Here is a 22984-nt window from a genome sequence, read left to right as displayed (position 1 = left end):
TATCAAGTCGGTCCGATAATTGTGGCCGCCGATTATGAACGCCTAAATTCATTGGCCGGTATTCATGAAAGGGAACTATCTTTAGTACTGGACTATCCTTAGCCTAGTGCAGGACTAAGGATAATCCTGGACTATCTTTGATATGGTATTCATGAAACCTGAACCAAGTGGTCATGGATTAAGCCATAGAAAATTACAGCAGCTAGGTGGTCCATGATGTTTCCTTCTAAACTTGTTCTAAACAAGCTAGCATTGCAGTCACGTACTACGCGTCCAGGGTCCAATTTACCCTGCACAAGTTCAACTAGAGGTCAGCTTATAGATTCTAACAAAGAATATATCACAAGAATGAGTATTGCGCGATTGTTGCCTGAAAAATTTGTAACAGAGAGTGATGCCGCCCTCATAAGGGTGAATGTATACCGACTAAATAAGACTTGATTTAATAGATATTATACATTTCACATTAAATAGAATTATGATAATATATTTTGCAATTGTAACCCATTTTATAATACATATTCATTAACACTTTGACTGCCAGAAGTGTTTCCAGTTAGAAAATAACTGCCACCGCCAGCGTTTTTAGCCTAATTCGATATTTTTATTAAAGCTGATTGAAACTATGTATGTAATCTGATTTACATGTAATTTAGACTAAAATAATCATAAAGATTTTACCTTTACAATGGTACTAAGAACGATTTTCAAATCATAATATGTAAATCGTAATGGTAAAATGAAAGTAACCCACTTTTTTAATTTTTCATAGTTTCACGCAAGAAAGTTATTCGTGATTTTGTGCAAGACCTCACATTATGAAAATATAGCCAGGTGAGATCAACAAACAACAAAAGAGTTACTTACACGGCACCGATAGGCCTATAAAAACAAGTTATCACTATCGAAAAATGTATTACATTTTATAAATCATAAATCTTGCATCAATGTTTCGCCAAAATCAATATAGTAAAGACACCAGGCCTAGTTAACTATTCCTAAAGTTGGTCCGGAACCGTTTTACGACTAGGCCTAGGCTAGCCTAGTAGTACTACTAGCCTATAGCTAGTAAATTGATGATAATATCCATACCATTTCTAAACAAGTTTGTTGCGTGAAACTCGGCCACTTACAGTGAAACACCAAAATAATTAGGGTAGGCCTATACATACAATAATAAAATTAAAGACTTCATATTGAAAATTCATCAATTTATTTTTATTCAGATAACAAACAAACATGCCAATCCACAACAGCCTTTGTAATGCTTCTGCGGCATAGCTAACGCGCGACCGATACACAATGCGCCAAGCCATCGCTGTACGCGCTACTGTGATGCACGGTGTATGTTATTTTGGCAGGTACCATTTTGACATTTGTTCGTAACCAGATTAGTTACTTTAATAAAGTAAAATATTGACCTTCCAGACCGAATATAGTGTCCATATTCATAGTATATACCAATAATTAACCTATCTACCGGATTTCGTAAAAAAAACGCGAAACACGAAGATCTTCGTGTTTTGCAGTCGAGCCTTATGTTTCCAAACACGAAGATCTTCGTGTTTGGAAGTCAACGTGTTAAATAAACTAGTGTAATTTCACTTCTAAACACAATTATTTACTAACATGCTAAATTAGTTCACAAAAAAGGCCTAACAGCAACACAAAAAATTAACAAAGCGTTACTCAGCACAGCCTAGTCTTTACCATTGTCACGTACTTATCTACGCCCGGTAAATTAAGTATTGTTTTTATGATATAAATTAGTATAAAATACAGGTTATTCATAGGATACAATGTTAAATTTCATTAAGATGTATTTGTTTTACCTGAAACATGTTAAATATCGGAATATTATTAAACTATCCTTTGTGAAAACGCGTAAACACCAACACGCCCGGTAGCGCTATCGTAGCGCCTGGTTGATGAAGCAAACTGTTTTTACAATATTATTACTATTACAGGGAAAATCGCGGATTACTCATTCTTGTGATAATATTCTTTGATTCTACACACAGTACGCGTGTACACGTGTGACAGAGGCCTGATGAATAAATAGTGACACAAAACAACCAATTTTGCCATTAAATCAGAAGCATAAATAAAAATATTGGAAAACAAAGTAAATCTTGAATATTTAAAGAGACTCTTGTGTAATTTAATTTTAATTTTAAGGCAAACTTCAGGCCTAGCATATGCATAGCTAGCCTAGGCCTACCTCTAGGCATACCTAGACTAGTCTAGGCACAACTACTATATAGGCCTAGTTTTCCTACCCACTTTTCTACCTATAGTCCATGGGCCAGGTCCACTTTTTTGCGAAAGCAGTATCAAATTGGTGGCAAATGCTACCATACATTTTTGGAAAGCTTAATATGTCTACTTTTCAGAAATTCATGATAGAAATGCCCATTGTACAGCTTAATAGTCATTTTTAGGATTATATAACACCGCCTACGGAAAATATGCAACACAACATTTTGGGGTATGGGTTAACACTTTTGCTAATGACTCGGGATTTAATGAACATATTTGCATTTTCTTGGTATCAATATGTAGTGTATAGACTGCTTAAGTGTAATATACTTTTCTAAGTAAATCCAACAATTATTTACGCCATTAGAGGTCAGAAGGTCATTGAACTTTAATAAAAAATGATTTTTTGTCTAATATTAACTTATAACTTTCAGTTTTTAACAAAAAAAATACAATATATGTTATGCAAACTGATGTTTTCATGAACATATAGACCCAATAAACAAGAAAATTGAAGTTATAGATTAACAAAATATGAATATGCTGTGTATTATGAAGACATTTGTTGTTTTTAGTAATTTGTAATCAGTTACAATTATGGGGTTGGGGGTAACATTTTTGCGAATAACTTACAATTTAGTTAACAGATTTGCATTTTCTTGCTATCAGTATGTATTGTATAGATTGCCTAATTGTAATATACTTTTTAAAATTGAATCCCGCATTTATTGACATCTTTAGAGGTCAAAAGGTCACTGACCTTTAATAAAAAATGCAATTTCTTCTAAATTAGCTTATAAATTTCAATTTTAAACACAAAAATACAAGATATCTTATGCAAACTAATTAAATGTTTTCTTAAACCTATAGACACGATAAATAAGAAAATTGAAGTTAACATTTTTCAAAATTGAATATGCTGTGCATTGTAAAGAAATTGTTCCGTCATTAGTAATCTTTGACAATAATGGGGTAGGGGGTAACGTTTTTGGCAAATAACTTAAGATTTAGTGAACACATTTACATTTTCTTGTTATCAGTATGTAGTGTATGGATTTCTTTATTGTAATATGCTTTTAAAAAATGAATCGAACATCTATTGATGTCTTTTAGAGGTTAAAGGTCAATGACCTTTAATCAAAAATGCAATTTCTTCTAAATTAGCTTATACATTTCAATTTTAAACACAAAAATACAAGATATCTTATGCAAACTAATGTTTTCTTAAACCTATAGACACAATAAATAAGAAAATTGAATTTAACAAACAAATATTCTGTGAATTTATGAGGACATTCTGTCTGTTAATAGTAATGTATTATTATCAATTATAGGGTAAGGGGTTACATTTTTCCTAATAACTTTGTATTTAGTAATCACATTTGCATATGTTTTGTATTAATATGTACTGCGTAGGTTGCCTAATTGTTATATTCATTGTGAAAAAATAAAACGTAACATATATTGACATCATTGTAGGTCAAATGGTCATTGGACATTTAAAGAAATGCAATTTCGTCCAAATGTAACATTAATAAAGTTTCAATATTTAACGCAAAAATACACCAAATCTAACTTTTGTTTTTAACCTATCAAGACAATGGACAAGAAATTGAAGTTAAAGATTAAAAACAAATAAACATGTGTAATAATATTAGGAATTGTGACCGTAATAGTAATTTGTAATTATTAAAAATTATGGGGTAAGGGGTAACATTTTTGCTAATAACTTTGAATTTAGTAGACATATTTTGCATTTCTAGGAACCAATAAGTAATATATAAACTGTTTAATTGCTATATATTAAAAAATTATCAAAATGTTATTACCAATAGATTTATGTGGTTTTTAACTTATTAAACCTATAGAAAAAAATTCACCGTTTAGTATTGTTACGGGGTACGAAATAACAAAATGCATGACTTTTTGGAAGGTATACATTATTTGATTTATTATTAATTAAAATAAATGAATTTTAAATATGAGGATAATATATATCTTTGATGTTTCATTGTTATTACATATTGATAATGATAAACATATCCAGCTTCTGTGTTGTAAATTGTTTTTTATAATTTACATATTCTAAACATTCAATTGTCTATAGTAATCATGGACCCGCAAACAACACAAGACATGGCGTTGGAATTCTAGTTGAGAGCAGTTTTAAAGCAGAATTTAAGGAAATATCGGAGAGAGTAATTACAGCCCGAATCAACATAGAAAGTAGAGGAGGTAAGCCTGGGTCGAGGCGTAGGCCAAAACCCAGGAATGTACTTTTCGTATGCGCATATGCACCTACTTTAGAACACAGTGAACAACAACCTTGGGATAGAGATAGGTTCTATGACGAAGTACAAGAAGCATTAAATGAAGCAAAAAACAAAGATATCCTAATATTAGCTGGATATATGAATGCAAAAACGGGGGACAGCCATCCTGATTACCCACAATGTGTAGGAAGATATGGTAAAGGAAAAACGAACAATAATGGAACTCAGCTAGTTGAATGTGCACTAAGAAATAATCTAGTACTAACAAATACCATGTTTAAACATAAGATGTCACATAGGACTACGTGGGAATGCCCGCAGAGACGCGATCAGTATAACGATCAGAAGAGTGGAGAGATCAGACGCAACCCCTACAGAAACCAGATCGATTACATTCTAGTTAAGAATTCACACATGAAGCTAGTCACTAACGCAAGAGCATACAGTGGTACGAGAACATACACTGATCATAGATTAGTCAAGACAACTTTAACACTACAATGGTATAAATTAAATAGTAACGCTAAGAAAACCAAACAAATAGATGTGTCAAAACTTCAAGCACAACAAAACAGACAAACATATCAAAGAGAGGTATCGAGATGTATACAATCTGTGAACATCCATGACCTGGAACCACAAGAGAAATGGACCAAATAAACGACAGTCTTTCAGAATGTAGCATTGGAAGTGGTTGGTTACAGGAAAGCAAAGTCTAAATCAAACAATAAATATATACAAGAGTTATCGAAGAAGCAGAAACAATTGAGGTGCGACATAAATTCATCAAATGACAAATCTAAGAAAACAAAACTTAGAAAAGAAAGAAATCAAATCATAAAGAGTATTCATACTGAACTTAATAAAGAAAAAGAAGACACACTAAAAGAAAAGATAGCTGAAATTGAAAAATTCAAAGATGACTCAACACGAATGTACCAAGCAGTAAAAAACCTAAAACTTAACGAAAATAAAAGACTTGTGGTAGAAACAGAGTTCGGTATAACAACAAACGAAGAAGAGCAGGTAGAAATAATTAGCAATTTCTTTGAAAACGTCTATCACAAATCACAAGAAAAACCTATAAACGAAAACATTAAACCTATTGAAATGAAGTCTCCCTTTTCAGGTGATGAAGTTGCCAAAGCAGCAAAATGCTTAAAAAATAATAAAAGAACAGGAAGTGACCTAGTATACCCTGAAATGGTAAAATATGCACCTATAGAAGTTTTTAACCACATAGCAGACATATATAACCAAACAGCTAAAACAGGAAACATACCTAAAGAAATCAACGAAGGCATATTGCATCCAATACCAAAACCAGGCAAGAAAAAAGGTCCACCAAAAAACATCCGACCCATCATCCTACTGTCGGTTCTTAGGAAAATGCTAGCAATATGCTTACTAAATAGGATAAACGACAGATTAGATGAACATGTCCCTGTAACACAGGCCGCGTATCGCAGAGGACGAAGCACTACCGAACATGTACATACATGCAAAATGTTAGCAGAAAAGGCAATTGCGTCATCTAACTACGAAATAATACTACTACTACTTGACATGACCAGTGCATTTGACACGGTGCGGACGAATACTCTATTCGACATACTGACACATATATTACAAGATGATGAACTACACATTTTGAAAGTTTTGATAAACAATGTAAAATTAAGCCTTCGAATTGGAAAACAGACAGGCAAATTGTTTACTACTACACTAGGAGTACCACAAGGTGACTGTATGTCTCCGATACTGTTCACACTATACCTAGCAAAGGCACTCGAATCAGCAAACACAACACCACTACCCCTACAACAGCTTAATATCCAGATGCAGTATGCAGATGACATCTCATTTATTAGCGACTCAAAAGAACACATAACTAAAATAAAGAAAAATGTAACAGAGAAATTAGCAGAATTCAATCTAAAGATAAACGAAAGTAAAACAGAAGAATACCTAATAGGAAGAAACACCGATAGTAAATGGGAAGAATGCAAATACCTCGGTAGTAACTTGGACACAGAAAAAGACATTAAAAGAAGAAAATCACTAGCAGCTATGGCATATAACAAGCTGAAGCCGTCGCTAGAACACAAAACGATGTCTATAGACGTGAAATCCCGTTTGTTTGACGCATACATAGCAAGTATTTTCTTATATAACAGTGAACTCTGGGTACTAAACAAAAAATTACAAGAGAGTATAGATATATATCACAGGAAAATGTTGCGAAAGATGATATATATTAAATTAACAGATAGAGTGTGTAACACGAAAATATACGAGATAACAAAACAAGAAGAATGGAGTAAAAGAATTAAACGAAGGAGACTAAAATGGTATGGACACATAATTAGATTACCGGATGATACCCCAATCAAACAAACAATGAAGGAAACTAACAGGAAAGTAAAACGACCCGTAGGAAGACCAAGAAATAACTGGATGAATCAAATAAAGAAAGACTTACAAGGACTAGTAGACACTAACACAATAGCAAACCATCCTGCCATAAACAGAAAAAAATGGAAACAAATTGTGGAAAGCGTAATGTCGGAAGACGGAAAACGTTAGCAACAATCATAGAAATTGTTTAGATTACCAATTATATCTTTTATTTGTAACTGATAAGATATTCTAAGGTTATAATTGTTCATCTGGTTTGCAAATGCAAATGAGATAGTTTTCTAAACAAAACTGTTATGGTATTGTAATATTACAGGATAATTACATTTTACTTCATCTTGATTTAAAGAAAACAGTTAGTTTATTCAAACTCATTAATATGTCAATGTTTTAGATTTTCATATTAGCTGCAGTTCCACATCTTCCACATACGCTTGAAAGAACAGGGTATCTCTATGTTTTCATATCGCAGTTTGAAGTATGTGCCATGTATCTTGGCATGGTCGAAGGTGGTTGTAAGTTTTCCCCATTTTGATCAAGGTTACCATTAATATCTATTAACCAATGTTTTAACCAAGAACACTGGTGCAGCATGTTACGGTGTTCAGTCTCTTTGTATTTTCTGGACTCCTGGAAAGGACCCAAAATATTGTGTCGATAGAGACATTGACATGGAAATTAACAATAATATTGGAGGATAACTCTGACACAACCACCTAAAGTTAGGTGAGAAGGTCCAGTCAATACAATTTACACAGGAGTAGAAGGAAAAATCATATCTGGTACATCTTCAGAAGAGACTGTCATGCATACTTTACATTTTCCTCATTGCTCACAGACGCCACTGAGCCAAATGGTGTTTCTATCCATTGTTGGATGCCCTTCACATCTCTAGAGAATACAGACTGAAGACTATAACGTGCTGTACCAGTGTACTTGATTCTAGTATTTTCGTCAGCTTTTTCATAACATTTTAAAAGATATTAACGGTAACGTTGATCAAAATCGGGAAACTTGCGAAGTATCATATTCCAAAATGTCAAGGAACATTGCACAAGATCATACTCTAGTTTGCGATAACAAAATCATGTCTTTTAAAGATTTCATTTTCTATATATACCGTACCCAGTTGTTTTAAATGACTGGAATTTGACGATGTAATATATTAGAATTAATTTTTCTAGAAAGTGTGAATTGCTAAACTGCAGCTGATATGCAGATCTGAAACATTTACATATTGTTACGGAGTTCATTTTTGTAAACCAAGATACAGGAAAATATCAGATGAACATTTATAGAAAAAGAATATCTTTTAAATACAAATTTAATTGGTAGGCCCTAGTGTCATTTTTAAAATTACTATATAAGTCGATTAATTGATTTAAAGTACAATCTGTAAAATAATAACAATTTATACAGTATAGCCTAAAACAGTAGCCGGAGGGTATGTATTTTAAAAATAACCAAATACCCTATATAAAGTAGTGGAGCTGTAGCTTGGTGGTTAACGTGCTTGCCTTCCAATCCCAAGGTCCGGGGTTCAATCCTGACCAAGTGCCAGGCTTGTAACTCACGACTCTTTCAACTCCACTCCTTAAGCCTTAAGTGAAACTTAGTTTATAATCACGATAAATTATAAAATAGTTTATCCACCCTGTAATTTCACGATGAAATAAATGTTTTTAAAAAGCTCCTATCCTCATATTAAAACAAAATCATTATTTTTTTTTTCAATAATGTATACCCTCCAACAAGTCATGCATAATGTTATTTTGTACCCCACAACAACACTAAATACTAAAATTTTGTCTACAGGCTTTAAATAAAACTACACAACCACTATTGGTAATATTATTTGAGATCAAAATGTTGCATAATTTTTTGATATAACAATTTTTAATTAAACAGTTTATACAGTACCCTACTTTTTGTTACCAAGAAATGCAAAATATGCTCAATAAATTCAAAGTTATTAGCAAAAATGTTACCCCTTACCCCATAATTTTTAAGGATTACAAATTGCTAATATGGTCAAAATTCTTCATATTGTTAGTGCCTATACATGTTTATTTGTGTTTAATCTTTAACTTTAATTTGTATTTGTACATTGTCTTTATAGGTTTGAAAAAAAATACCAGTTTGTAATAGATTTGTTGTATCTTTGTGTTTAAAATTGAAACTTTATTAATGTTAAATTTGGAAGAAATTGTAATTTTTGGTAATGTTCAATGATCGTTTGACCTACAATGATGTCAATATGTTACGTTTTATTTTTTCAACAAGAATATAACAATTAGGCAACCTACACAGTACATATTAATACAAAAAAAATGCAAATTTGATCATTAAATACAAAGTTATTATAAAAAATGTTACCCCTTACCCTATAATTGTTTATAAAAAAATATTATTAACGGACAAAATGTCTTCATAACTTCATAGAATATTTGTTTGTTTAATTTCAATTTTCCTATTCATTGTGTCTATATGTTTAGGAAAACATCAACATAAGATCTTTTGTAAGTTTGTGATTGAAATTGAAATGTATAAGTTAATTTAGAAGAAATTGCATTTTTGATTGAAAGTCATTGACCTTTTGACCTCTAAAGACGTCAATAGATGCTGGATTCATTTTTAAAAAGTTTATTACAATAATGAAATCCATACACTACATAATGATAACATGAAAATGTAAATCTGTTCACTAAATCTTAAGTTATTTGCAAAAAGGTTACCCCCTACCCCATAATTGTCACAAATTACTAATGACGAAGTTTCTTTATAATGCACAGCATATTCAATTTTGAAAAAATGTTAAATTCAATTTTCTTATTTATTGTGTCTATGGGTTTAAAAAAACATTAGTTTGCATAAGATTTCCTGTATTTTTGTGTTTAAAATTGAAATTTATAAGCTAATTTAGAAGAAATTGCATTTTTTATTAAAGGTCAGTGACCTTTTGATCTCTAAAGATGTCAACAAATGCAGGATTAATTTTTAAAAAGTGTATTACAATTAGGCAATATATTCACTACATATTGTTAGCAAGAAAATGCAAATATGTTAACTAAATTGTAAGTTATTCGCAAAAATGTTACCCCCTACCCCATAATTGTAAACGATTACAAATTACTAAAAACAACAAATTTCTTCATAATACACAGCATATTTATATTTTGTTAATCTTTAACTTCAATTTTCTTGTTTATTTGGGTCTATATGTTCATAAAAACATCAGTTTGCATAACATCTATTGTATTTTTTTGTTAAAAACTGAAAGTTATAAGTTAATTAGACAAAACATCATTTATTATTAAAGTCCAATGACCTTCTGACCTCTAATGGCGTCAATAATAATAATTTACTTAGAAAAATATATTACACTTATAAGCAGTCTATACACTACATATTGATACCAAGAAAATGCAAATCTGTTCATTAAATCCAGAGTTATTTGCAAAAGTGTTACCCCCTACCCCAAAATTTTGTGTTGCATATTTTCTGTAGGCAGTGTTATATAATCCTAAAAAAATGACTATTAAGCTGTACAATTGGCATTGCTATCATGGATTTCTGAAAAGTAGACATAGTAAGCTTTCCAAAAATGTATGGTAGCATTTGCCACCAATTTGATACCGAAACAAATGTATGGCCCATGGACTACTAGTCATAGGCATACACTAGTTTCACTAAAACTATGGCCTATTACCTAGGCTAGTTTCAATAGTAACTAATGTCTACTCTTTAGTTCTAAACTAGCCTAGCTAACTAACTACTACTAGGCATATATTATATATATGATGATTATTATAGGCAGACTTCTACTACTGCTAGTAGTACTACTATCTAAAGGCCTAGTACTATGCCTAGTAGTACTACTAATTTTGTCCTTTTTATATTTTGTTTAAAAGAATGGATGCATCATTTGTTATTAATTGATCTGTTACAGTAGGTTGATTCATAGTAATGTAAACGGCTCCAGCCTCCCTAACTTATGTGGGGTAGCGGTTGACACGTGAAATGATGATACCAGGTAAATCGTCTTGATTTGATCTCACAACAAACATTTATTAGAATATAAACAGGCAAACAAAACAGCCTCTGTAATACAGATATCAAAGATAGATAGTTCAATGCAATATTTCCATAAATTAGGCTAGTCGTTACTGTAGGCCTCCTAGGATATAATGTAGGGCTAGGCCTAGGCCTGGGCTAGGCCTAGGCCTAGGCTAGTTAACTTGTACAGTAGTTTTAACAATGTTCAACCTCACAAAATCAGGCCTATAATGTAAACCAACTATAAGAAACAGAAAATAAAATATAAGTCATAACAAACTCTCACTCACCAGTTTATGACAGTTTAATTACAAATTATATAGCATTTATTATTTGCATTATTAGCAAGGAGAACACTCCTCTCCCTCCCAGTCACCCAGGCCAAATAGAGAGATGTCTCTTTGGATACAGCTATCTAGACTTGGCTGTCCAGCAGGGTTCCCATCCCCCATGGGCTATTCCATTATCAAAAATCAAAACAAAATCACTGAACCATAACATGTTCCCCGTGATGACTATACTTGGCCCCAAAATATTGTAATCTGACACACTGTCTCAAGATAAAAGTATACTGATTATTAGATACCCGATTGTTTGCTGAAATAGCATCGGGATGCCACTCCCCGTTAAGACATTCTGCAATGGACTCCTAACCATCATGTCATGCCAACTGTTAAAGTGAAGATACTAAATACGGAGCCAGTACGGTCCCTCCCAATAGCAGAAGTATGAGGAATTTCCAATGCGAGTCCACCCATCATGGCCCTTGTTACCATGACACTCACCAGATCAGTACAGTTCTGTTCGCACCTCATGACCACTGCTAAAGCTTCACCCATAAGACTGCTTTCCAACGCAACTAACAACTAAAGGAGTATGACCAATCCAATAGGTGCCACCATACGGCTTCATACCCCAAAAACTATAACTACAACTCACAGGTTACCCTATAATCATTACCCTGTGACAGATCAGTACATTATATAATACAAGCTTCAGAGATTGTGGTACTTTAAACCATTATTATCGAATTTTCAATCATCTATACTTACATCTCATGTTACATGATACAAGAACTTGTGTGTACCTAATTATTTTCAAAATACCATATTATGACACCATAACATGCTGTACTCTTAAACTTAAATACCTATTAACAATTAGGTAAACAAAAGTAACATAATTATAACAATAACTCTTATGCAGTAAAGATTGATAAACACCAAACACTTTATCATCATAGATTATTTAGCTTAAAATGGTTTAAAAATTACAGAAAAGTAGCACAAGACAATAGAAGGTGTGCATACATAAATCCAAGTTCATAAAATAAGTCAACACTTAATGGCGAGAAACTGTAGACTTTGGCCATTTCTCAGGGTTACTATGAAAACCTCTAGTTGATCTTGATGATCGTCTGAGTTGAGGTTCTACTGGTTGGTGTATTGCATCCTGCTGTGGTAAGTCATGATGTGTAAATACACAGGTTGGCATTTCATCTTCTTCATCTGAGTCACTTCCTACAATGTCTTCAGTTGTTGCTTCCCTTGGATCGACAATTAAGAGTTTTCTATTTACAGTACGTGTTGGGCCACCCAGAAGAGGCCGAATCTTATAAACGTCTCCAGCGTCGTTAACCCAAACTATGATGTAGACGCCGTGATGAAACTTGTCTTCTAACTTGTTTCTGCTTTCAAAAGCACACCTTTTCAACAGTACACGATCTCCAACGCTCAGTTCTGGACTCATTTTATGTATATTCTGCTTCAGCGTAGAGTTTTCTATTTTCTGTTCAATGCTATCTTTTGCCACTTGATGGGCTTGTTGTATAGCATCAGCTTGTTATTCGATGAAGTCCTCTTCCCAGTTTTCCCGTGAATTGTTGAGAAGTAGGTATAATGGCGTAAACGGTTCACATCCATATAGGAGGCGAAATGGTGAAACACCAGTAAAGCTTTGTCTATACTATCAAACTTTATGTGTCAAAAAATGTGATGTGCCCATATATGGACATGATGATGTCATATCACTACCATATTTAAGCATAGCACTACCATATATAGGCACATCAAACTTTTTTGACACATAAAGTTTGATAGTGTAGACAAGGCTTAACACTGTGGGGTATTGAATTATACAAGAACACTAAATGTCCAAGCAACTCTGGCCATTTTCGTCGTTGTTTATGATCAATAGATCTTATCATTCCACACAGGGTCCGGTTAAATCTCTCTCTTTGGGCATTGCCCTGTGGGTGATATTGCGTGGTCCTGGATTTGTGAATTTTGTAAAGTTTGCAAAGTTCCTTAATGACTAGGCCTTCGAAGTTTCTCCCCTGGTCGGAGTAAAGCCGCTGTGGTGCACCATAATAATTGAACCACTTTTCTTGAAGGACTTTCACTACTACTATTGCTGACTGATTTCGGCAGGGTATAGCTAGTGCAACCTTAGTAAACGCATCTGTTAGAACCAAGACATCCTCGTAACCACCTTTGCCCTTATCAAGTTTGAGAAAATCAATAGCTAACAACTCAAATGGACGGAATGCGATTAGATGGCGTCTATGCATGCGAATCATGGGACACATTGCCTTGGATGTTGTGCAAGTGAAAGATTTCTTAATATGTTGTCGGACATCATCTTGAAGTCCAGGCCAGAAACATCTTGTCTTCAAAATGCCAATAGTCCTATAAGCACCTTGATGACCCCATCCATCGTATGCCATCTCTAGCATTTTGTTGCGAAGACTATGTGGAATGAGTAGTTGTCGACAGTCACCTGTGTTACATTTAACTTCTCGGTAGAGTACTCCTTCCCACTCCTTTAAATGTGTTATCTGTTTTAACCATCCTCTTAGTTCAAAAGAGTTATCAGTAATTGGTTGCCCAGGTTTCCAGTTGGTTTGCCAATACTCCAAAACCTTTCCCAATACTGCATCGCTTTGCTGGAGGTTCGCTAATTTTTGATGAGTGTAGGACGGAAACAAACTATGTGTTTCATCTTGAGTGTGAATTTCTTTAGTAGTTTGATTCGCATTTCGGATGTTGATGGTACTAAAATACAGGCTGTCACTTCTTTTACTATTACTGTAACATCACATGCTTCAGCATCTGGACATCTGCTTAGTGCCTCTGCACAATGATTGCTCTTTCCAGGTTTGTACTTAATTTCGATATTGAAAGGTGCAACCTGAGCCACCCAACCATGTTCCGTTGCTCCTAACTTGGCTGTCCTTAAATAAACTAATGGGTTATGATCTGTAAAGACAGTGCATCTTGATCCTATAATGTATGATCCAAACTTTTCTGTTACAGCCCACTTCAGAGCGAGAAGTTCTACTTTAAAGCTTGAGAGATCTGCATAATCTTTTTCAGCTCCACGATGGCTGCGGCTGGCATTTGATATGGGGTGAAGTTTTCCATCTTCGTCTGCTTGCATTAAGCATGCTCCTAGACCACTGAAAGAAGCGTCCACTTCTATAACAAACTCCTTATCAAATTTGGGGTAGGCCAAGACAGGTGCTGTTGATAGTGCTTTCTTCAGTGTCTGGAATGCTGTTTCGGCTTGTCCACTCCATTCAAACGATAGCTTCTTCCCCGCATTGCTGGTTTTTTTCCCGGTCAATGCATGTAATGGAGCAGCAACTTTCGAGAAGCCAGATATGAATCCTCTATAGTACGATGCAAGTCCCAAGAATGAACTCACTTGCGATGAATCTTTGGGAGTGGGCCACCGCATAACTTTTTCTACCTTGCTTGGGTTTACCGATATTCCATTTTTGTTGACGATATGACCTATATGAGTCACTTCAGTCTGGAACAACTTGCATGTTCCACCTTTTAACTTCAAACCACACTTCTGTAGTCTCCTGAATACTTCAGCTAACCGGTCCAAATGTTCTTCAAAAGTGTTTGAAAAAACCAGAATGTCATCCAAATACAATATCAATTATTCGAGGTTTAGGTCACCAAATATATTTTCCATAATTCGCTGGAATGTTCCTGGACTATTACACAATCCTTGAGGCATGCGATTGAATTCGAATAACCCCCAAGGAACTCGAATAGCTGTTAATGGGACGGAGTCTGGGTGCATCGAAACTTGAAAATATCCATGAGAGAGATCCATATGTGAAAAATATTTGGCTCCACCTAAAGTCTCAAGAGTCTCGTCAATCCGAGGTAACGGGAACGAATCCTTGATTGTAATTGCATTGAGTTGTCGATAATCCACACACAGTCGCAGTGCTCCTGAGCTTTTCCGTACAAGTACTATTGGGCTAGCGTACGGACTAGAGGACTTCTGTATAATTCCTTTATCGAGCATGTCTTGTAGCAGCTGTTTGACTTCGGCCATTTGTGATGGTGGTATTCTACGATAGGACATACGGATTTGCTTTTCAGTGGAGATTTTGATTTCATGTGGAATTAAATCACAATATCCAAGATCGAACTCCCCAGTTGAGAAAACCTCTTTATGATCTACAAGCAATCTTGCAACTTGGTCAATTTCATCAGGATCGATGTTATTGAGACTTACTCCAAATGGTAGTTCCAAGATTGTGCCATCTCTACACACATACATCTCTCACAGGTATTTATTTGCGTTAGTGGAATAGGTGAGCTTTTAATTACTTAACTTTCATCAGTATAAACTTCTCTAACATCTACTTGTAGAACATCATCTGTCTGGAATGTATCTACATGAGCTTGTTGAACTAGCTATACTGCTGCTGCTACCATGGTTTTGGATTTTAAGATTAGTTCTTCGTCAGTAGAATTTGAAACAAGCAGACTCACTTGTGAAACTCCCGATACACAACCTTCAATTACCTCCAGACCTTCTCTATCTCTGGATGATTTAATTAACCATAGACTCTTAACATCATTATCAAGCCTACATGTGGCATCAAAACAGCATTCTAGTCTTTTTACTGATTGTGTGGGAACGACTTCTAACAAATCTTTGGTTAGTAAACCACGTTTCCCACATTTAACTTTTAACTCTGCTGTTTCATTAAACATCTTCAGGCTATTAATCACCATGCTTAGGTTTTCATCTGGTGTATCAATGAATAATCGTAGGGCATTACATCCTAGTATCAAAGGAAAATCTTGCTTACTTCCACATTTCGGTGAATTGCTTTCTACCTCCAGAAACCCAACGACGACCTTCTTATTTCCTATGGTAACAGGTATCTGTACATAACCTTCAACTGCTATTTTGGTTCCTGTAACTCCAACAATCTTAATAGCGGAATCTAGGTTTTCCATTGGACCAATACGAGGCTTCAGTATTGAATTGTATACATCAGTTAGGATTATTGAGGCTTCGTCTCCTGTATCAAGAATGCAGCCGATCATTTTCGGGCTCGGCGCCAGTAGTCCCAACCTAGTCGATTCAGTTTGATCCTCACTTTTCACCCTACTCTCATGTGCAACAATAGGCAGCTTATCACTCCCTCCTACCACATTGGCTCTGATGGCGGAGAGCATAAGTTTTCCGGGTGCTGTACTCCTGCCGACTGCTGCATAGCTGGTTGTATGGTTCGTTGTTGCTGCGTGGTTTTCTGAGATGAATAGTTCATATGCGGCTGGTAAGTTGCCTGTGGCTGACCAGTTATTTGTGGTTGGTATTGTGGTCTAGGTTGATTGACTACCTGTAGCTGGTAAGTTGTATGTGGATGACTAGTTATTGGTGGTTGGTAATTTGGTCCGGGTTAATTGACTGCCTGTGGCTGGTACATCTGTTGAGGTGTAGGTTGAATTTGGTAGGCTCCTTGAAGTTGGGGAAATGGTGCTTGGTGGTAAGCTGGTTGAGATTTGTAGCTTGGCTGTGGTTGGTAGGACCTTTGTGAATAGGTGTCCTGTGACCGATTTGTGTTATGGCACTGTCGTTTATAATGACCCTTCTGCCCACACTCGTAGCACTTAGCGTCTTTGCTTTTAGTACTTGTACTCCATGGCCTATCCATTTTCTCGATCACCAACCTTAATTTGGCCATTTCATCTTTCAGGGTGTTGACCTCTTTGGATAACTCATGACTCCCGGTTGATTGATTGTTTTGCTCACGATAAAAAGTATTCGCCAATTGATCAGCATGCACCTCGTATACGCCATGGGACCTTCTAGCGATTGGTTCCTGATCTTGGAAAAAAAATCAAGTGCACTTTCTACGCATTTCCATAAACGTACTGCCCCTGCAATCAATTTTTATTCGCCGCAACTCTCGCTGCACCCATTTCTCGCGGACACCTCTTAACCAATCTTTCTTTCAGAGTATTATATTTTAGTATTGTCATTGCAGTTCTTTCACGAGCATCTGTCGTTGCTGTTTCCATTTTTCCATACAGTCTCATTAGTGCTAAACTAAACTCTGCCAGGCTTTCTCCATCTTGTTGTACACAATTATGTAGAGTCTCACTCAACGAAGCATTTTGTCTCAAGTAGACCAAAATGTTCTTTCAAAACATTGATTATCCGCTCATGGTTGCTTCGCACATCAACCCCATAACACATTAGTTCTTCTTTAGCACTTCCCCCCAAATGGTCCAACAATGCTTGATCTTTTTTGGCATCTGTCAGTCCATACTGATTTGCGTAGGCTGAGCAATCTTCCAGCCACTCAGTCAACGAAGGTTCGTTGGTTGCCTTGGAACCTCTAAACTTGGTCAACTTGATTCCAGGATGGACATGATGGACGTTGATGCCTTGTAGTTAACTTGTACAGTAGTTTTAACAATGTTCAACCTCACAAAATGTTAATCCTATCAAGCCTATAATGTAAACCAACTATAAGAAACAAAAAATAAAATATAAGTCATAATAAACTCTTACTCACCAGTTTATGGCAGTTTAATTACAAATTCTATAACATTTATTATTTGCTTTATTAGCAAGGAGAACACTCCTCTCCCTGCCAGTCACCCAGGCTAAAGAGAGATATGTCTCCTTGGATACAGCTATCTAGGCTTGGGTGTCCAGCAGGGTTCCCATCCACCATGGGCTATTCCAATATCAAACATCAAAACAAAATCACTGAACCATAACAGTAATTAAATTTAGAAAAACTAGGCCTAACCTAGCTAGCTGCAACCTTGCCCATCTAGTTCCTACTATTAGTACTAGACTAGAGTAGAGCAAGAGCCTGCCTTCTACTAGCTACTGGCCAGGGTAGTCTCTCCTGGCAGTAGGCATAACAATAACATATGCATTATTTAATTGAAGATCTGTGTTCAAGATTTACAATGAGATATCACATTTAAATAGTTCACTACCTTATACATAATAATTTCATATGTTTTATATATTTTTGTTAAATGGTGAACCTAAACATTATTGTAAATTTCCATATTTTTATCTAAAACAGATTTTCAAGTTATCAATGCATAAACCTTGTTTAAATACTGTTATTATGTTCATTGTTGGAGCTGTGGTTGCAAAATTATCACAGATTAAAAACTGGCTCGACTGCAGAATTGAGAATCGGATATAAATAATTCAAGAAATGATGACCATCTTTAAGTAACAAAACTATTTTGATGACAATTGTGTATATATATATATATATATATATATTTATTTCAGTTACAAAAAAAAATCATTTTTCTAAATGAAAATGGGACAGAATTCTGTGATCTGAACATGAATGTACATGCTGACAAAACTACAGTAATATTGTATTTTAATTTATTTATTTGCTGTTTTTGAATAAAACAATACAGTAATTCAAAAAGTTTCATTTGTTGTTTTTATATGGTTATTCTTATTTTCATTTATTTCTACACAAGTACAACTTGCTAAAACGTATACAATTGTTTTGATAGTCCTGTTCCTCTCTGCATGATTATTGCGCTTCATCCAGGTTTGTTAGCAATTGCATCTAAAAAAATAAATAAAAAATGTTAAATTATATTACATCCAAATAGCTTCAAAACTAAAACACAGTACAGATAATAGCGGTAGACAAAAGACAATTTTTATCCCTGGCCAAAAAAGAATATATGCTTACAAGCCTAGATAATTTTTCACAATACTCCACTCCATTTTTGTACAACAGTACCTCTTAACTTCATAATGATGAAAATATCCAGAAAATTAGGCCTTCATAGATAACTATGCAGTGTGTGGATCCAGGATTTTTTAATTCAATCCCAAACCCATCTTGTGTAGAGCGGAGGATGCAATTTTTTGAACAATTTAATAACACATTTTAAATATTTGTCTTTATCTTATTACTTTACATGACCAGCATCATCATTCCATGTAGCCTAACTAGGGCGGTAGTGGAGGAGGCATATAATATTGACCAGATATGTGTTCAGCAGTCTAAACCAATAGAAAAATAAATGAAATTAAACTATATTTTCTAAAAAATATTGAAACTATTACTAGCCTAGGCCTATTTACATTTGTTATGCCAAATTAAAATTAATTCAACAGGTTGTATGTAAATTGTTTATTTTTATCTTTTTAAATAATACCTTACCTGATCAACAGCAGCATTCCATGTAACTAGGACAGTAGTGGAGGCATATTATAATATTAACCAGACATTTCTTCAGCTGTCTAAACAAATGGAAAAATAAATATTTTTTTTAAAAATATATACATATATGATATTACTACTAAATGTTAATTAGCCTAGGCCTATTGAATTTATTATACTAAATTAAAATTAATTCAACAGGATGCTCTATGTAAATTGATTCAATATTTTGAAAATATCTAACGCTTCATTCATTCCCAGTCTTGGCCTAGACAAAGCTTACTAAGTAATACAATGTAGGCCTACAATAGGAGAAGACTACTGTTTACTGGTTACCTGAAGTAGGGCCTTGCAATGCCCATCGACTTAGCCAATTGCATAGTCTAGAGAGGCCTAGTTTAAGTGTAGGCCTAGCTTAAATAGGCTTTAGACTGTGGCCTAGCTATCTAGGCTATATCCATCTAACATCATTTTAAACAAAAATGTTAATGTAAAATATATTACAAATTAAGATTATACTTCATTCTCCTTCGGTTTCGAATCAATATGAACGCATATTGATTCCCACCTCTGGAAAACTCGTATAATCTCGATTATACTTCAGGTATAGTATACTCTTGCATAATCATCAATTATATATAATGTGATTTACATCTTTAAATAAGTTAAATGCGCGCTTAATGAAGAACAAATCATTTTAACATTACCAGTATAGGGTGATTGCTAAAGATGTGGGCCTATATTAAACACACTATATTAACTTACTAAATATATTTGTTTTACTTTCTAAAGAACTTTATTATATTAAACATACGTTGTAATTACTAATTTTATACAAATAAAAATTATTATTATTATTTTGCTTCTTAAATACCGTTTTAAATGTGTCGCACTTTACCTGACCTACCTTACCTCAGGCCACCATTTTTTCGAGCTATTCTTGAGATAGTTCAAAATTAACTTTCTTAAACCTACTCCTTGGGTGGACTATTTTTTGCCGGTTTTAGTCCAGGTATAGTCCAGGTTTAGTCCAGAACTAAAGATAGTCCACTTTCATAAATACTATTTCGAGGTAGTCCAGGACTAAATCCAGAGATAGTCCAGGACTAAAGTTAGTCTCCTTTCATGAATACGGGCCATCGTTTTATTCACCAACAATCACCACGATCGTATTAAAACAGTTTTTAGTTTTCGATATGGTTGAATTATTCTAGAGCATCCATCATACGTCATGTTTCTTGCTACTCTTCAGGTTAATAGACAAGTCTAGCAAACCACAAACATTTATAGTAAAGGCACTTTGTAAATAAATCGTAAAAATATAAATGTAGGGTGTTTTGTCTTGCTTCTTTAGCCTATCTGGATAGAAGGTCTTCAAATACACCTATTATTTGAGATTATTTGGATGGTCTGAAATTATAATAAGGATGGTTTATTAGTATTATTGTCAACTTCTCGAAGAGTTTGATAGTTGATTTGTGGCGATCCAGGTAAGCATCTTTATCTTTATCTTTTTGTGTCGTCTTATCTCATTCTTTCGTACATACAATATGCATATTTATGAGCTAACTCAGGTCAAGGGTTAATTTAAACCGGAACACATTTGTCTTCCAGACAAATACCTTCCAGTTGGTTAATTTTTTTTGGGGGTAAATACTTTTTTTTTTCAATCCAATTTTCTGTTAAAGTGAATAACTTTTATGTACCATTAAAATGGCTTATTCAACAGAAATATGTAAAAAAATGTTTTCACTGGGTGACAATATAACTTTAATTTATTTTAAAAGAAAATAATTAGGGCTTCTAGGGAAATGTCTATATGATTGTGCACACCATCGTTATTCCAACAAAAATGCAACCGGTATAATATTATCTCCTCGTTCATATTTAATTGATTCGATAACGCTCTTTATAGTTTCTGCCTAAGCCTAATTGAAAAATAATATTGCTGTTGAATAGGGCACGTACCGGAAGTCACTTAACTAAGTAAACCAACCATTAAACGAGAAAATTGTCTGATAGTATTTAGAAAATACTTTCTAAGAGACAACAAGCTTTATACATAACACAAAAATAGGCACAATTCAGCACTATAATAAGCAAATTATGCTTCAGTTCATAGAATATTGAAAATCAAAAAAAGAAACTTGACATAATAGACGCTCCACATTATTAAAACATTTAAACAAAAACCGAAAAAAAGCAAAAGCAGACTGAGAAAATACATACCGAGAAGGGCATGCCTGAATAAAATCCAAAAAGATACTGAATAATAATGTACGGTATGCTGCATTACATTAAGAATGTCATAATTACAAAAATTACCTATACATTTTAAAGTGAGGAAATAAAAAAAGGAAAATTGACATAATAGACGCTCCACATTATTGGTTATTAAAACATTGAAACAAAAACCAAAATAAGCAAAAGCCAAATAGTGAAAATACATACCAAGAAGGGCATGCCTGAATAAAATCCAAAAAGATACTGAATAATAATGTAACATAATTGTAGGTTAAAACTACTCTCAGTAAAAGCTAAACCACTTGTGTATTATCACGGCACTCAAACAGTATAATGGTTACGTTTACTGAACCTATACATATTTTAGGCTTTCTGCTGCATAACCATATCTTTAAAGGAATGAAGTCTAAAACTATTGTGATTGTGAACTCGGTCGTTAACATTCAAAAGTCAAAAGAAGTATTCGCATGACTACCAAAAAGACGAAAATAGATTGATCTTTAGTTGAATAAAATAAGCTTTGAGTAAAATATCTATCATTGTATTGATTACTGTGTAGTACCATAGATAAATTATATTTTTAAAACTAGAATTGAAATCATCATGTTTACTGATTATATATCATGTACTAGCAAAAGCTCTAGACTATGCAAATGCCGTTCACTTCTTCATTCCAAAATTATTTTTTTTCTGTCCGGTTTCCAATTTAGTGAAACTATACAACACTATACAATTATAAAGTTGACTATAAGTTTGTGCACATTTTCAAATACATGCATGAGGGAGTGAATAGGCCTACCAGACAAACTAAATAATACATCTTTTCTTAAAGGTGTGAGCCAATAATTACATTTCTAACATGTTATCACCATGTCAACTAATGTTGATGATGAATAAATGCTCAACGTAACATTTACCAACAGCAACTGATTTACAATAAATAGAATACAGGTACTTTGATGATTTGCCTTGTTTCAGGGTTAAAACCCTTTTTCCGTTGTTAGGGAATTTCTATTGAAGTCATTATTATTCACTTTCTAAAACTGTATTTAACAACTAATCAGTATTTTTAAACAAATAACATATAAACGTAAAGAGAATTGAAGGAGAGAGGCCGACATACAATGTGACCAAAACAACATCGCTATTCACGATAATAAAAAAGCAACAAGCATAACGTCATCTCATATCCAATTGACTCGATAATGCCCTCTACAGTTTCTTTTTTTAGCATGATTGAAAACAA

At 34.0% G+C, this 22984-nt stretch overlaps 1 protein-coding gene across 1 annotated transcript in view; it reads right to left on the bottom strand.

Moving 5' to 3' along the window:
* LOC140058206 (uncharacterized) overlaps positions 1-22057 on the bottom strand; it is a 50551-nt gene extending 28494 nt beyond the window's left edge. Inside the window, exon 1 of the mRNA XM_072103771.1 lies at positions 21946-22057. Coding sequence (XP_071959872.1) covers positions 21946-21957 — 12 coding nt within the window. The 5' untranslated portion in view covers positions 21958-22057. The remainder of the gene's footprint in view (positions 1-21945) is intronic.
* Positions 22058-22984: the final 927 nt, after the last annotated feature.

Source organism: Antedon mediterranea, chromosome 9, assembly GCF_964355755.1.
Source record: "Antedon mediterranea chromosome 9, ecAntMedi1.1, whole genome shotgun sequence".
Classification (NCBI taxonomy): domain Eukaryota; kingdom Metazoa; phylum Echinodermata; class Crinoidea; order Comatulida; family Antedonidae; genus Antedon; species Antedon mediterranea.
The sequence above is the reverse complement of the archived record's forward strand: the minus strand, read 5'-3'. Positions and strand labels throughout refer to the sequence as shown.